Source organism: Leishmania infantum, chromosome 29, assembly GCF_000002875.2.
Source record: "Leishmania infantum JPCM5 genome chromosome 29".
Lineage (NCBI taxonomy): Eukaryota > Euglenozoa > Kinetoplastea > Trypanosomatida > Trypanosomatidae > Leishmania > Leishmania infantum.
The window spans coordinates 501921-515623 of record NC_009413.2 but is presented as its reverse complement, the minus strand read 5'-3'; the positions used below and the strand labels follow the sequence as shown (position 1 = coordinate 515623).

The following is a 13703-nucleotide window of genomic DNA, read 5'->3' as shown; positions in this document are numbered from 1 at the left end:
GCCAGCGGTGGCCAAAACTGAAGGAGAGAAGGGAGAGAGAAGAAAGGTGTGTAAAGTAAGGTAGAAGAGGAAGGGAGATCAGCGGTTCGCGAGCGAGCTGATGGAGGCGGCAAGCCTAGCAGTCGGCGTGCAACGAAAACATTTTTTTTCTATTTTCACCCCGCCCCTATGTCGCACTGCGGCTACATCCGAGTCGGCCAGGACGAGCAGTCTGCCGTCGAATCGGACCATGCATCTAGCAGGATCCTCCTGCCCTTGCTCGTCCCTTCCTCGCACGCATGCCGCGCCATCGGCGACACACGCACATGGGTGGACCGCATGCCTTGATCCAAGAGAGCCGCGCCCAGCGTCCTGCTCGAGGGCGGAAGCGGTCGCGTCTGTCGTGGAGCCGGCAGGGGGTGATGGTCACTGAGGTATAAGCCTCTCTCTATGTGCTCCACCTCACTGGTAGCCGCTACTCCGGCGCGATGCAGCGGACGGTGCAACGGAAGGGTAGAGAGGGGGAAGTTGATAGAGACGAACGCAAAGGCCAGTAATACGCAGCTTGGAAGAAAGGAAGTGAGGAGAGAGAGGTGGTATCATGGCAGCGCAAGAGCGGCACGCAGTGGTTGACCAACGACAGCAAAGGTCATGGAAACACCCAGAGCGCACATGCGATTGTGTGTATGCAGCGGATCTGCTCGGCCTGCAGCAGCGGCGGAGTGCTCTGTCGGGACCGCATTACACCGAAAGTAACATATGCGTCGATGAAGGGGGCCTTGGCTATTCCGGCCTCCGCCTTTTCTCTTGACGCTCTCACCTCGTTCTTTGGTCTTAGTTTGTTCGCACGCCTACGCGTATCTGTGCGTGGCGGACGGGAGGGTAGGTATGTGTCGGTACTCATCATCGTCGTCGAGCTCTCGCGCACCATCACGCAGCCCCACTCCGTCGCTGCTGTCCATCCGCATGATCATAAGCGCCACACATGAAGAGGCGCCTGGCAAGGGCCCGAATACACACGAAAAGAAGAGGGAGAAAGTCGGCTTTATAGCGTTGGGGGTGGGAGGAAAACAAAAAGGGATAGGTAAAGGCTCAGCGAAAAGTAAAGAAGATGGCAGGGTTGAGGGCGGATCGAAGACACCAGTGCGACAGATGCGTCGTCATGACCGCCACTAACAATATGAAGCAGTCTCCCTCACAGAGGCAGGTAGAAGGGGGGAATTACGAAACGTCTCTCCATGAGAACAGAAGAGTGGGAACAGCCAAAGAAAAGCGCTAGTGGCTGTACGGCCCTCTCGCACGACGGCGCTGTCACAGCAAGCTTAAATATCGCACATTGAAAGCTTGTTTTTTTTGTTGTTGTTGTCTCTTGTCAGTGTGCCGATTCTGGCACAATACAAGGCTTGAACTCCACTCTGGCAATCCTATAAGCGGCACAAGTCTGTCCACTGCCGCAGGTTGCACCGACGCAGCGCCATCCACGACCTGGCCGCCGACGTCAGTAGCGGCACATCGCTCTCACCTCTCCATGATGCATGGCCCTTGATCTTGTCAACACCAGAGGCGGATCGGCATTCGGCAAGGGATGAGGGGAGGGGGGCTTGCTTAGCCTCCCCGCAGAACGTGGGAGTACGGCACCCCACGATACCATGCGCTGAGGCAGCCCCCCCCCCTCCCTCCCCTCGTTGTCATCATGGCAAGAGATCCAAGAGGGAAGACAAAAAGTGGCAAGGCCGAAAAGGTGCGGCGCACCAGCAATGCGCCACAGCATGGCCGTGTGCCACTGCTGATGAGCCGCATCAGCAAAACAACATAAACGAAAGGTCACCACAAATCTGGAGAAGTGGGTATGGGGGGAGGGGAGGAAATAGCAACAACATCAAAACGGCACAGAAAAAGAAAGAAACACCCGCATCCACGAGAGCAGCAGCGCCGCACCTTCCCGGAGCCTGCGCACGCACGCCCACCTCTTCTCCGGCGGTCAGCAGAGTTTACAAAACGGATGCACCATCCCAGACGCACACCCAGACATGCACGCACACGCGCACATCTGACCAGGAGGGCGGGAAAACAAAGGAAAAGGTGCGTCGAGTATGCACAGGATGGACCGCTGGGTAAGAGGACAGCGGCGGCCGCCGCAACGCGCATTCGCGTCGCATTTATAGGTGTGTGTGTGTGTGTGTGTGTGTACGTGTTTTCGGCTTTGTTGTTCTCGCTTCGATTTTTCCGCGTTTTGAGTTGGTTGCCTCTGCAGGGACGCGCCATCCTCAGCGCCTCTCCTCTCTCCAGCATGCACGCAAAAAGAGGAGTGGATCGCCTGCCCACACATACTCACTCTCAGCTGCGCTTCCATGAGAGAGGCCTCAAGAAAGAGAGAGAACGAGAGCACAAAAAGAAGCAGACTGAGAAGACGAGTGGGAAAGCGAGAGGGAGAGAGAGAAGGGAGTTGGCGGCCATGGAGGGCAGGGAAGGACACTCCACACCCACACACCCAAGAATAACGAAGTCAAAAAAAAAAAATCCGCGATCACGGACGGGCCATGAAGAGGCGCACACAACGCGCACGCGCAGACAATGAAAAGAAGCTCAACAGACGCGATGTGGCCAGAAGAACGCCAACGCGCGCATAGGCGGGCAAGAACTGCAGAAGCAGAAACCTCGTCAGCGCAGGCAGGTAGGGCGCTGTACTGTTCTGAGGCAGAGGGAGCAGAGAGCTGAAACGCTGGTAGTACTCACCACCGAACGAAAAAAAAAACACCGGCGGCGGCGGCACCGGTCATGCCTGCCGCTACTCAGCTCGCCTTCGCTTTGCCTCTCCATGTCCATTGGCGGAAGCGGACCGGCTTTCGGCGCCGTTCTCAGCATCAGCGCTGTCCGAGTCCGCAACCGCCGCCGCGATTCATGTCTGCGCTGCCGTCCGCTTCACCGAGAAGGAGAGCTTTTTATGATTGCTGCTGAGAGTCACTTTCACCGTGCTGTTCGGCGACAGCTCTTGCGAGATGATCATGCGGCTGAGCTCTGTTGTGATGTTCTTCTCAACCCAGCGCCGTAGTGGGCGAGCGCCCATATCCGCGTCGAAGGCGGACTCCAATACGTAGTTCTTAGCCTCTTCTGTGAGGGAAACCCGGATGGACTGGTCCTTGAGACGGCCATTGAGCTCCTCGGTGATGAGGTCGATGATGCCGGTCATCTCCTTTAAGCCCAGAGAGCGGAAGAGGATGATGTCATCCAGTCGGTTGATGAACTCCGGGCGAAAGAACTTCCTCACCTCGCCCATCACCTGTGTCTGTGCCACTTCGTAGGCCTTCGGTGAGGTGTCCATGTTCTGCAGATACTGCGCACCCAAGTTGGATGTCATGATGATGATCGTGTTGCAGAAATTCACGGTTCGGCCGTGCGAGTCAGTCAACCGCCCGTCATCAAGCACCTGCAGCAGTACGTTGAAGACGTTCGGGTGCGCCTTCTCCACCTCATCCAGCAGCACCACCGTGTATGGGCGACGGCGCACCGGCTCCGTCAGCTGGCCACCTTCTTCGTGGCCGACGTACCCCGGCGGGGCGCCGATCAGCCGCGCCACAGAGTGCTGCTCCATGTACTCGCTCATGTCCAGTCGCACCATGTACTTGGCATCGTCGAAGAGCTCTGAGGCGACGGCCTTGGACAGCTCTGTCTTGCCCACGCCGGTGGGGCCGAGAAACAGGAAAGAGCCGGTGGGCCGGTCCGAGCGGGCCAGGCCCGCACGTGAGCGCAGAATAGCCTCCGCGACACGGCTCACCGCCTCATCCTGGCCCTTCACACGGAGGTGCAGTTGGTCGGCCAGGTGCAGCAGGCGCTCGCGTTCGGTCTGGCTCAGCTTTGTCACCGGGATATTGGTCCAGCGCGACACAACGGTGGCGATGTCCGTCTCAGTCACGGTGCCCTGCAGCATCGTTGCCTTCTGCTTCTCGATCTCCTCCTTGAGGGATCGGATCCTGTCCTGGAGGATCGGGATGACATTGTATTTAAGATCTGCTGCCGTCTCCATGTCACGCATCCGCTCCGCCCGCTCTAGCTTCACCTTCTTCTCGTCCAGCTTTGCCTGCGTTGCCTGCAGCTCGTCGATACGGCCACGCTCTTGCTCGTACTTGGCAAGAAGTGGGCCAAGCTTCTCCTCCACCTTCTGAATCTCCGCCTTCACGGCTTTCAGCCGCTCCTTGGCCGATGCGTCCTTGTCGCGCTGCAGCGCCTTCTCCTCGATCTCCAGCTGGCGCTTCTTGCGCTCGAGGGCGTCGATTTCGGCCGGCCGCGACGACAACGTCACGCGCACGTTGGCGCACGCTTCATCAATAAGGTCAATAGCCTTATCCGGCAGAAAGCGGTTCGTAATGTAGCGGCCAGCCAACTGCGCCGCCACCACAACGGCCTTGTCCGTGATCTGCACACCGTGGTGCTGCTCGTAGCGGTCTTTCAGACCACGCAGGATGCTCGTACACTCCTCGACAGACGGCTCATTCACCTGCACTGGCATGAAGCGGCGCTCGAAGGCGGCGTCCTTCTCCACGTACTGGCGGTACTCCTCGAGCGTCGTGGCACCGATCGTGCGCAGCTCGCCACGGGCCAGCAGCGGCTTCAGCAGATTCGCGGCGTCCATCGCGCCGTCGGACTTGCCGGCGCCGAGCACGAGGTGGATCTCGTCAATGAAGAGGATGATCTTATTGTCGCTTTCCTTCACCTCATTCAGCACGGCCTTCAGGCGCTCCTCGAACTCGCCGCGGTACTTGGCGCCGGCGATCAGCGCGCCCATGTCCAGTGAGAAGATGCGAATACCTGAGAGAGTGTCCGGCACGTCGCCTCGCACCACCTGCTGCGCAATGCCTTCCACAATCGCGGTCTTACCCACTCCAGGCTCCCCGATCAGCACCGGGTTGTTCTTGGTGCGACGTGACAGCACACGGATAGTGCGCAGAATCTCGTCTGCGCGACCAATAACCGGGTCCAGCTTTCCGTCCTCCGCCTGCTTGCAGAGATCAACTGCGTACTTGTTCAGCGACTCGTAGTTGTCGTCTTGGAAGTCGGAGTTTATCTTTTTCCCCTTGCGCATCTCGAGCAGCGTGGCGCGAATCGCCTTCTTGCCAGCCCCTGCAGCATCCAGGATTCTGCCAACCTCCTTGCTCTCGTGCAGGGCCAGGAGAAAGTGGTCAGCGGCCATGAGGGTGTCACCGAGGGCAACACGCTCCTGCTCCGCCGTGTTCATTACACGCATCATGTCCGAGTTGGGCCGCGGCTGCGTGGGCGCAGGCATCTGCGTGGGAATCGCGTCAACACGCGCCTCCAGTCCATCCTTCACTGAGGCGGCCCCGAGCTTGCGCACGACACGAGAGGCAAGACTGTTTTCATCTTCAAACATGACGTAGGCGAGGTGCACGGGGTCGAGGTAGCCGTTTGCCTTCTTGCGTGCCAATGCCGCGGTGCGCGCCATCAAGTCCGACGCCGCCTGCGTCCATTCTGGCTGCTGTGTCGTCATGACTACAGAAAGAGAGAAGGGGGAATACGGGAGAGTTCAAGGGAAGGATGCAGAATAAAAACAAAGGTGGGTCGGAGACGGTGTGTGTGTGTGTGTGTGTGCCAGAGAGGAGAGAAAGTAAGACTTGTATCCTCTTTACAAGAACCGGCAACGCGTGGGTCCTCCGTTTCGCGTGTTTGCCCGTGTTATTTCACCGCTTCTCACATGTACACAGAAAGAGGAAGAGATGAGCGAGCTTGTTTTCTGTTCGCCGCTGGTGCGTCTGTGGGTACGCGTGGATGCCCAGCTGTGTCTGTTTTGTTCTTTTCCCTCTTTGGATGCTCGATGAGGCGGCAAAAACTCAACGAGCAAGCACGTCCACGGCAGACAAGCGAGGCAGGCCACTTCACGCGAGCGAAAAAGGAAAGAAAGAAAAAGGAAGCGCATAAAGAGCTTAAAGGCGGCACGTGCGAGGGAAGGGACACCGGAACGACGAAATGGACGAGATAAAGAAAGGGAGCGGGATACTGCGCGTCTCTCTGGATGTCCTTGTATGATGTGGTGCTGGATCTGTCTTTCCCGTTGTGGTGGTGGTGATGGTAGTTGTTGTTTTTTGCGCTTCCGTTGTACGCCTGTTAGCCGACTGGCCAATGGAGAGACAGAGAGAGCGCGCGTACCGAAAACGCTCAGCGAAAGCAACAGCAACGATTGGAATTGAAAAGACTCACACGGAGCAATAAAAACGAGGCGTTGGGCAGCGCAGGTGCCCTTTCAAATCGTCTTCGCGTCGGTGGGGCTTAGCCGCACTCGTTTCGTCGCCAAAGTCTAATGTGGTGAGAAGCGGAGAAGCAGGAGGGGCGCGGCGCGGCAGGTGCACCGGGCGGAGTAGTGGGCTGACTCTCCGTGTTTTGGCCCTCCTTTTTTTCCCCGTACGTCGTCCTGTCGCTCTGTTTCACTGCACGACTCGCGAGTGGACGGCCCAAAAGCGAAGCGAGACGACAGCACACGAAATGACACGAGGATAGAGAGAAGGGGGAGTCGAGAAAGTAAAAATCCGGCACCAAGCCCCGGCAGCACACGGTGCAGCGAAGGACAACGACGGCGAGTGAAACGAGTTACGACCCGGCAGTAGTAATATCCAAAAAGTAAAAAAGAGAGCACACACAGAGAAGACAAACACGAAAAAAAAAAACAGCGGAAGTGAAGAAGCCGACGTGACGAAGAGAGGAAGAGGGGGCGGGAAGCGACGGAAGAGGTAAGAAGCACACACCAACAATAAAGCCAACAACCAACAACAGCGCGGGCTTCAATACGCTCGTGTTGTTTGCTTGTTTTTTGATGTCTCGCGACTGTAATAATACGGGTGAGGGGGAAATAGAGAGATAGAGAGCGTGATATGTTTTGTAGCCTGCAGGTGAGGGTTAATGTGAAAGATGTATGCGTGTAGTTTGCACGTGTGCATGTGGTGGGGAACATGTGCGTGAAAAAACAAGGATGGTTGGAGAAGAGGAGGAGAAGGGGCATTGCAAGTGAGAGCGATGGAGATGTCGCAGAGAGAAAGAGATGAGAGGAGGGTAGAAGTGGTGCTGGGGTCAGCGCGTCATGCCCGTTATCGTGAAAGAACTACGCCGACCGTCAAGGGGAAATGACGCGAGGAGAGCAAGCGCTTCCTTTTCCTCCCCCTCCGCCTCGTAAAGTCGTCGAGGCACGCTCCCTTGAGAAAGGCAAGGCGCAAGTTCATCATCGAAACTGCGAAAATTCCCTGCCGCAGAGAAAGGAGACGGAGTAGCGCCTGTTGAAGCAGAGCCGCCCGGCGTGTGCGCAAATGTTCCTTTGCCTCTGTCACGCACGCCCACCTCTTTTGCTTTCGTTTTCACGTCTTCCTGCGGTCTGTTGGTTACGTTTCTTCGCTTGGTCGGTCGATGGCACCGAGTGCATGTGACGAGCATGTCCTCCACGACACTCTGGTGGGGAAAGTGCTACGCGACAAAAAAAGGCAAGAGGCACGTGCACCTGCGGTGGGGAAAGGAAAGCGGCAGAGGATCCAAAAGCATAGCGTGAACGAAGAGTTCCAAACCTCGCACAGCAACGCACGCCATGAGAGCGACGACAGTTGGTCGATAAAACGAGAAGGATAGCTAAGACTCCAACGACGAGTCCCCCGCCCACACACCCTCCTCGCTCCTTTATGGTGTCTTCCTTCTGTTCAACTCGACGCACCGTCGGTATCCCTCCGACGCCTCTCGTTGCAGGAAGCGCAGGGTCAACCGTGCAGGTTGTTAGTCCTCCTCCCCGGCCGTCGCCGCGTTGCGGGTGTCCTCCTCGCTGTTGGTGCTGCTCACCGACACGATCTCGCCCATGTAGGGCTGGCGGCACCGCAAAGGGCACGCGCCGTGTGTGTAAACGTTGGCCATCGCATTCAGTGAACTCGCGTAGGCCGAGATGGTGTGGTTCGCGAGAGCGAATCCGCGCCCGCGCGTGGGCCGGAACATGCGCTCAATGTACATGGGCTTGCAGATGTAGTTGCCGTGGCGGTCAATGTTCACCTGGACGCCAACGTGGTGGCCGCCGAAGAAGTTGAAGCCGGAAACAGCGTCGCTCTCGTTCACAACGCGGAAGGTGCACGGCACGGCGCGGTTGTAGTACTGTTTGAAGACGAAGTTGCCGATGCGAGGCTGGCCGAATGTGTAGACGACGAGATCCGGTTCCGGGTATTGGATGAGCAGCAGCATGCGGCGCAGCGTGTAGGCGCACAGAGACGCCAGCGCACCACCAAGACTGTGGCCGGTGACATAGACGCGCATGAAGCCCTCGGAGCCGCCTTGCTTACTGCCAAAGGCACCCTCGCGAGGGTCAGCGCAACCCCTGCCGCCGCTGTTGCGTCGCAACGTCCAGATATCAGAGAATGGCACCGTAGTATGAAACATGTCGTGGCCCGCCCGCGACGGTGAGCGGCCGGCCGCGGTACTCGCACCCTCCTCTGCGTGGCCTGTCGTGCCAGCAGCAGAGACCTCGGCGCTTGACTCCTCAAACGGTGTACACTGGCTGCGCAGCTCCCTCAGCACCACGTCAATCACCCGTTCCTTCAGCGACATCCACAGCTCTAGGAACCCGCTGTGCACAGACGCCCGGGACGACAGGGTCGGCGTCTCCATCTCCTTCCACGTGCGCTGCCGGAACCGTATGTCCTCCATCACGTTCGCCACGTTGTCGGTACCGCGGAAGGCGATGACGAGGCGCGGCGCCTTGCCGACGTGCACCGGGCAGGAGCCTGACGTGTCCATGCGCACCACCACGACCTGAACCCCACGCGTCTCCAGGACAGCGACACGATGGTAGCCGTACTGCTCCACATTCATGTGTGGCAGTCGCACAGTGTCGGCTCCGGCGTTGGCGGTCGCTGCCGAGGCGCTCGTCGGGAACGACCCAATCCTCTTGGAAGGAGAGGAAGAAGAGGAAGATGCGCCGGCTGCGGTAGCACCTGGCGGTGACGAGGTCCCGCCAACACAAGGCGATGTTGCAAAGGCCGCAGGGGTGGGTTTCCGAAAAAGGGGCTGGCAGCTGCCGCTTCTAGCGCTGCTGCTGCTGCCGTGAAGTAAAGCTGCCGCCGCCGCCGGATCAGCCTGAGCCGCCCGTGTCGCCGATGACGCAACCTCTGCGCCAGGTGGGGCACGTGAGGGGGATCGGGATAGAGATGGGCGACGTTCATCCAAGAGTGGCGTCCTATCATCCCCCGACGTGAATGATATGGCCGCCGCCGCGTCCTCTTCGCCGCTGTCATCGAGGGCATGGCACACGTGTGGAGATGGCTTGAAGCACAGGCCGAGCAGCGCCATGGCGACGCGCTCCACAAACCCCAGCGCCACCCTCGGTACCTCGGCCGCGTTTACCTGGATGCCTGTGCAGATAAACTTGTCGCCGCGGCTCTCCTGAACCGCGTACGCCTCCCGCGACAAATTCAGGCAGTCGATCGCGGTCTCCAAGTTGAAGAATACGAAGCTCTGCCGCGCTCGTTGCCGCAGCCGCACACGCAGTGGACGGTCAACGCTCGTTTCGGCAAGAAAGTCGAGGAACGTCGCTGTGCCGTCCACCAGCCTGCTCTCGGCACCATGCCGTGGGTCCGGCATACGGCCGGCGGCGCGGCTCGACGCGTAGCGCGGAGCCCCTCCGCTCTGCGAGAGAAGAAAGCTGCAACCGGCCGCTGCGTCGTCGGCGTCCGAAGCCGACAAGGGCTGTGGCAAGGCAGGCGTGCCGCCGACTTCCAGTCCACCGCCAGGCATCGTGTCTGCGGAGTTGCACGACGCCGTTAGTGCGCGTGGCTCGTCTTCACAGCTGACAGACCGACCCAGGTTTGGCGAACTCGAGTTGTCGTGCGTCCTGATCTGCTCGTCGCTGTCGCCGTTGTCAGCGTAGGCCATTCGACTCCAAGAGGAGGTAGACGGGTGGGTGGTGATGGTGGACAGCGTAAGGCGTCGACCTGCCATGTCGAAAGGCGGAAGCCAGTCGCTCTCTTCCCGCGATGGTGGATCGACGAACCCTGCATCCTCGGCCACCTCTCTGCCTACCGTGGAAGGGACAGCCGTAGCAACAGCAGCAGCGGAAGCGGAAGTGTCGACTGGTGGCAGGAGCGGTGGCGTAAAATGGTTGCCACCCTGGAGGCCCTCGACACCAGCTGCGTTGATGTCCCGCCCGCTCTGCGTCAGTGAAGGTCGACGCCGATGTTGGCCGCCGTCGCCCTCGCCGCCAGCCTCTGCCCTTTCCCCCGCCCTCGCCTTCGGCGGTTCGGCGCTCTTTTTGCTCTTCTTCTTCTGCCTCTTCTCCAGCTTGCACGTACACTTCGCCAGCTGATAGGCCACCTGCACGTCGTAAAACAGCCGCTCCTCCGCCTCGCTAAAGAAGACGTACAGGCTTCCGCCGTGCGAGTTCAGCCAGCGGTACCACCGCGATGACCAGCCGACGCGCTTCCAGCGTGGATCGTTCGGCCGCAGCGGGATCTGTAGCGACGACTGCGTTGTCGTGTACACATACGTCATGTGGTTCACCAAACTCGTTAGCACCAGCAGATGAGGGAGCTGGACGAGGGGCTGGTAGTAGATGACCCCCAGCAGCTGCGCGTAGAGGGCGTCCAGCAGGGCTACCTGGGCAACGCTGTAGATGCCACCCGTGAAGTACATGAAGATCATAATGCGGCAGGCAAGCTGCTGGGGACGGGTGGAGAGGTACGGGTGGCGGGCGAGGTTGCGGCGCAGCCAGTAGAGCCCCACCCCGCTTGACAAAATCCCGCACAGAAGAAGATAGCCAATGCACTTGTCAACACGGAGGCACATCGGGCTCTTGCATGTCAGCTCGCTCCCACCGACGCCCTTCTCCTCCAAGCAGCACTTGGCCACGTCGAGACTCGTGACGAGGGCAAGAAACGAAAGCAGCAAGACTCGCGCACGGAAACGCGCCACCTTTGAGCTCGGCACCGCCTGTGCACCTGCCTCAGCCGAGAGATCGGCAGCAGACACGTGAGATGACCTAGCCGACGGCTGCGGATCACCCTCCTGTGCGGCAGACGCGGACGTCGAACTCCGCGTCGCCGCTGGAGGGTGGAGCGCGTGCCTGGATTCCGCCGCAGCAGCATTGTTGGTGGGCACGCGCCAGCGAAACGAGCCGGCGATGATGCTCCATACGTAGCACACGATGAGCGCCGCAAAGTGCGTCGGAACGTGGAACTCAACATAGTAGAGGAGGAGGCGTAGCAGTTGTAAAAGAAAACGGGCAAGCGCAGGCAGTGTCGTTGGCGTCCCGTCGTTCGCGCCGCCAATGCCGTTCGCACTGCCCCTTCGCGTGCCCTCGCCGGCGTAGATGCACCACCAGTAGACAGGATTGAGGTAGAAGATGAGCCCGATTTGAGCCGTCAACGTCCATTTCTGCTCAAACCTCATGCGGTGCGCCTGCCGACTGCTGTAGAGGAAGCGGAGCATCGAGACAAGAGTCACAAGGAGGAAAAAGTAGCGAAACACCAGCGTACCGATCGTGTACTGCGAACGTTGATACATGACCCCTACCGCACTCGAAGGGGCCGGCCGCGGTGTCGCGTTCGATGCCAGAGGAGTGCGCCGCGCTGCTGGCCCTTGATGCGTGCAGGGTGAGTCGACTGCGCCTGCAAGAGCGCCCTCGCATGCGAGGAGGCGCGACGTCGGCACCGCATCCAGGTCGTCATCATCACCGTGGCCAATCATGAAGCTGCGCAGTGACGCCTCCGCCAGCTCAGCGTCCACGTCGATCAGTGTCAAGGTAAGCTGGCTGTGGTTGGCTGGGATCACCACACTGGAGGGGAGCACGATGTTGCTGCAGCGCGGCGCATCACGCCGGCAGGTTACGCTTGCGCGATACGTGTACACGTACTTTGGCTGGTCGCTCATGCTACTGCTGTCACCGTCACTGCCCCAGCCTCCCCCGCTGCTGCTCTCCGAGTTGTTTTCACACGGCGCGAGCGATGTCTCTTCCAGTGCTACAAGGACTTCGTAGACTCGCTGTGGCGCACCCCAGAGCGAATGCTTCACAGAGCTACCCCAGGTCGCACTGGCAGACGGCATTCCCGTTTCTATGGCCAAAGGCGAGGCAAGGCTAATGAAGACGTGCAGGAATCGATTGAGTTGGTGATCCAGCACGCCGCTCAGAGCTTGTGCTGTCCAACGCAGCTTGTACTTGAGGTGTAGCGGCGGCATCGTCGGGCCTGTCAGCGGCGACAGCGGCATAGCGGAGCCGCTCGAAGCCCATGCGCTCCTGACTTCCAAGGAGGAGTCCGGCGGCGAGAAAGACGTAGCAGCGCGCTGGTGCACCGAAGCACTGCCCACCTCTCTCGCCTCCTGAGGTGAGTGCGGAGAGAGGCACTGCTCAGACGGGACGGCTGCGTCACCGCCGTTGCAGGAGCCGCAGGCAGATCTGGCACGCAGTACCCCATCCATTGGGGGCCACGCCACGTATCGATAACCAGCTGAGTCACCGCTCTCCAACGCTCGAGTCGTGTCGGCTACTACGCCGGCTCCCTCCAGCGACATCCACTGCTGCTGTTGCGAGTAACCCCGTGACCGTCTCGGTGGATAAACCTCTCGCACCCAGTACGCCTCCCAAGTCAGGCAGGCACTACTGTTCCATTCATCCAAATGGTAGACAGACACCTCTTCCGCCGCCCCGCAGAAATTGCGGCTGCTCCACTGCAAGCGCACGTTGGACTGCACCACCAACGCCACCACCAGGACGGCGTACCACACGTACAGGAACACGCGACTAGATAGGGAGGACATGGTCTCCACCTGTAGCTCAACAGGCAGAACGTCCGGCGCTGCAGAAAAGCACGATGGTGTCGACGGATGCAGCTGCCCACGACCCGCAGGCGCCTGTCCAGCAGTCGCGGCAGAGGGCTCATCGTTGTGGCAGCTGGCAGAGAGCATGGTCGTGGGAGACGCGGTGCGATGTAGTGGTGCGCGCTCTGGCAGGCGACGCGGATGCGGAGGCAGACACAATACGCTATAAACAAGTGGGGTGTGGGTGTGGGTATGCGTGCGTGTCGGTGAGAAACCAAAGCACGCGTAAAACGTTTCGTTTTAGCACAACAAACCGAAAACAAAAAAAAAAGATGATGAATGCAAGTTGGTATAGAAGCAGCAGGGAGGGAGGGAGGGGGATGATGGAGAGAAACCGAGAGGAAACACGGTGCTCTGTGTGCCTGTGTGCCTGTGTGTGTGTGTGTGTGTGTGTGTTCCTGTGTGCACGTGCTCGTGCGCTGCCGGCAAAAAGAAACAAACAAAGCAAAGGAGGGAATCGGCGTGCCACTGAGGGGTGGAGGAGGTACAGGGTACGAGAGGGGGTGGTGTGGTGGGCAGCAAAGTCACCAGGAAGCACAGAAAACAAAAAGAAGGGATGAAGAGCGAAGACGACAGAAAAGAAGGGAGCGGAGAACCGCTGACGAGCAAACTGGTGAGAGAGGCACCAGCACTTCTTCACAGTTGTTTGGCCTCCCCCTCGCGCCACCTCCTCCTAAAGCCTTGTCTTGCGGAGTTGGTGGGGTGAGTTGCTTCGCCTTTTCGTGCTTTCCCCGTCGTCTTCCTCCTTCAGCGGCACACGCTCACCTCTTTCGCTCCTCCAAGGGGTAGAAGGGGGGGGGCACAGATGCGTATTGGCCGCTGTGTGTGTGTGCACGTGTCGTTATGTCAACAATAAGCAGCAGATGCGCTTTAGGAGTGCGCATGGG

At 59.4% G+C, this 13703-nt stretch overlaps 2 protein-coding genes across 2 annotated transcripts; both read right to left on the bottom strand.

The window, feature by feature from the left end:
- Positions 1-2878: 2878 nt before the first annotated feature.
- On the bottom strand, positions 2879-5482 carry LINJ_29_1360 (ATP-dependent Clp protease subunit, heat shock protein 100 (HSP100); the record flags this gene model as incomplete). Its single annotated transcript, XM_001466616.1, has 1 exon — positions 2879-5482. One exon carries the CDS (start codon positions 5480-5482, stop codon positions 2879-2881), a length of 2604 nt encoding a protein of 867 aa, XP_001466653.1.
- A 2258-nt stretch (positions 5483-7740) lies between these two features.
- Positions 7741-12903, bottom strand: LINJ_29_1350 (conserved hypothetical protein; the record flags this gene model as incomplete). Its single annotated transcript, XM_001466615.1, has 1 exon — positions 7741-12903. The coding sequence occupies one exon, from the start codon at positions 12901-12903 to the stop codon at positions 7741-7743; it is 5163 nt and encodes a 1720-aa protein (XP_001466652.1).
- Positions 12904-13703: the final 800 nt, after the last annotated feature.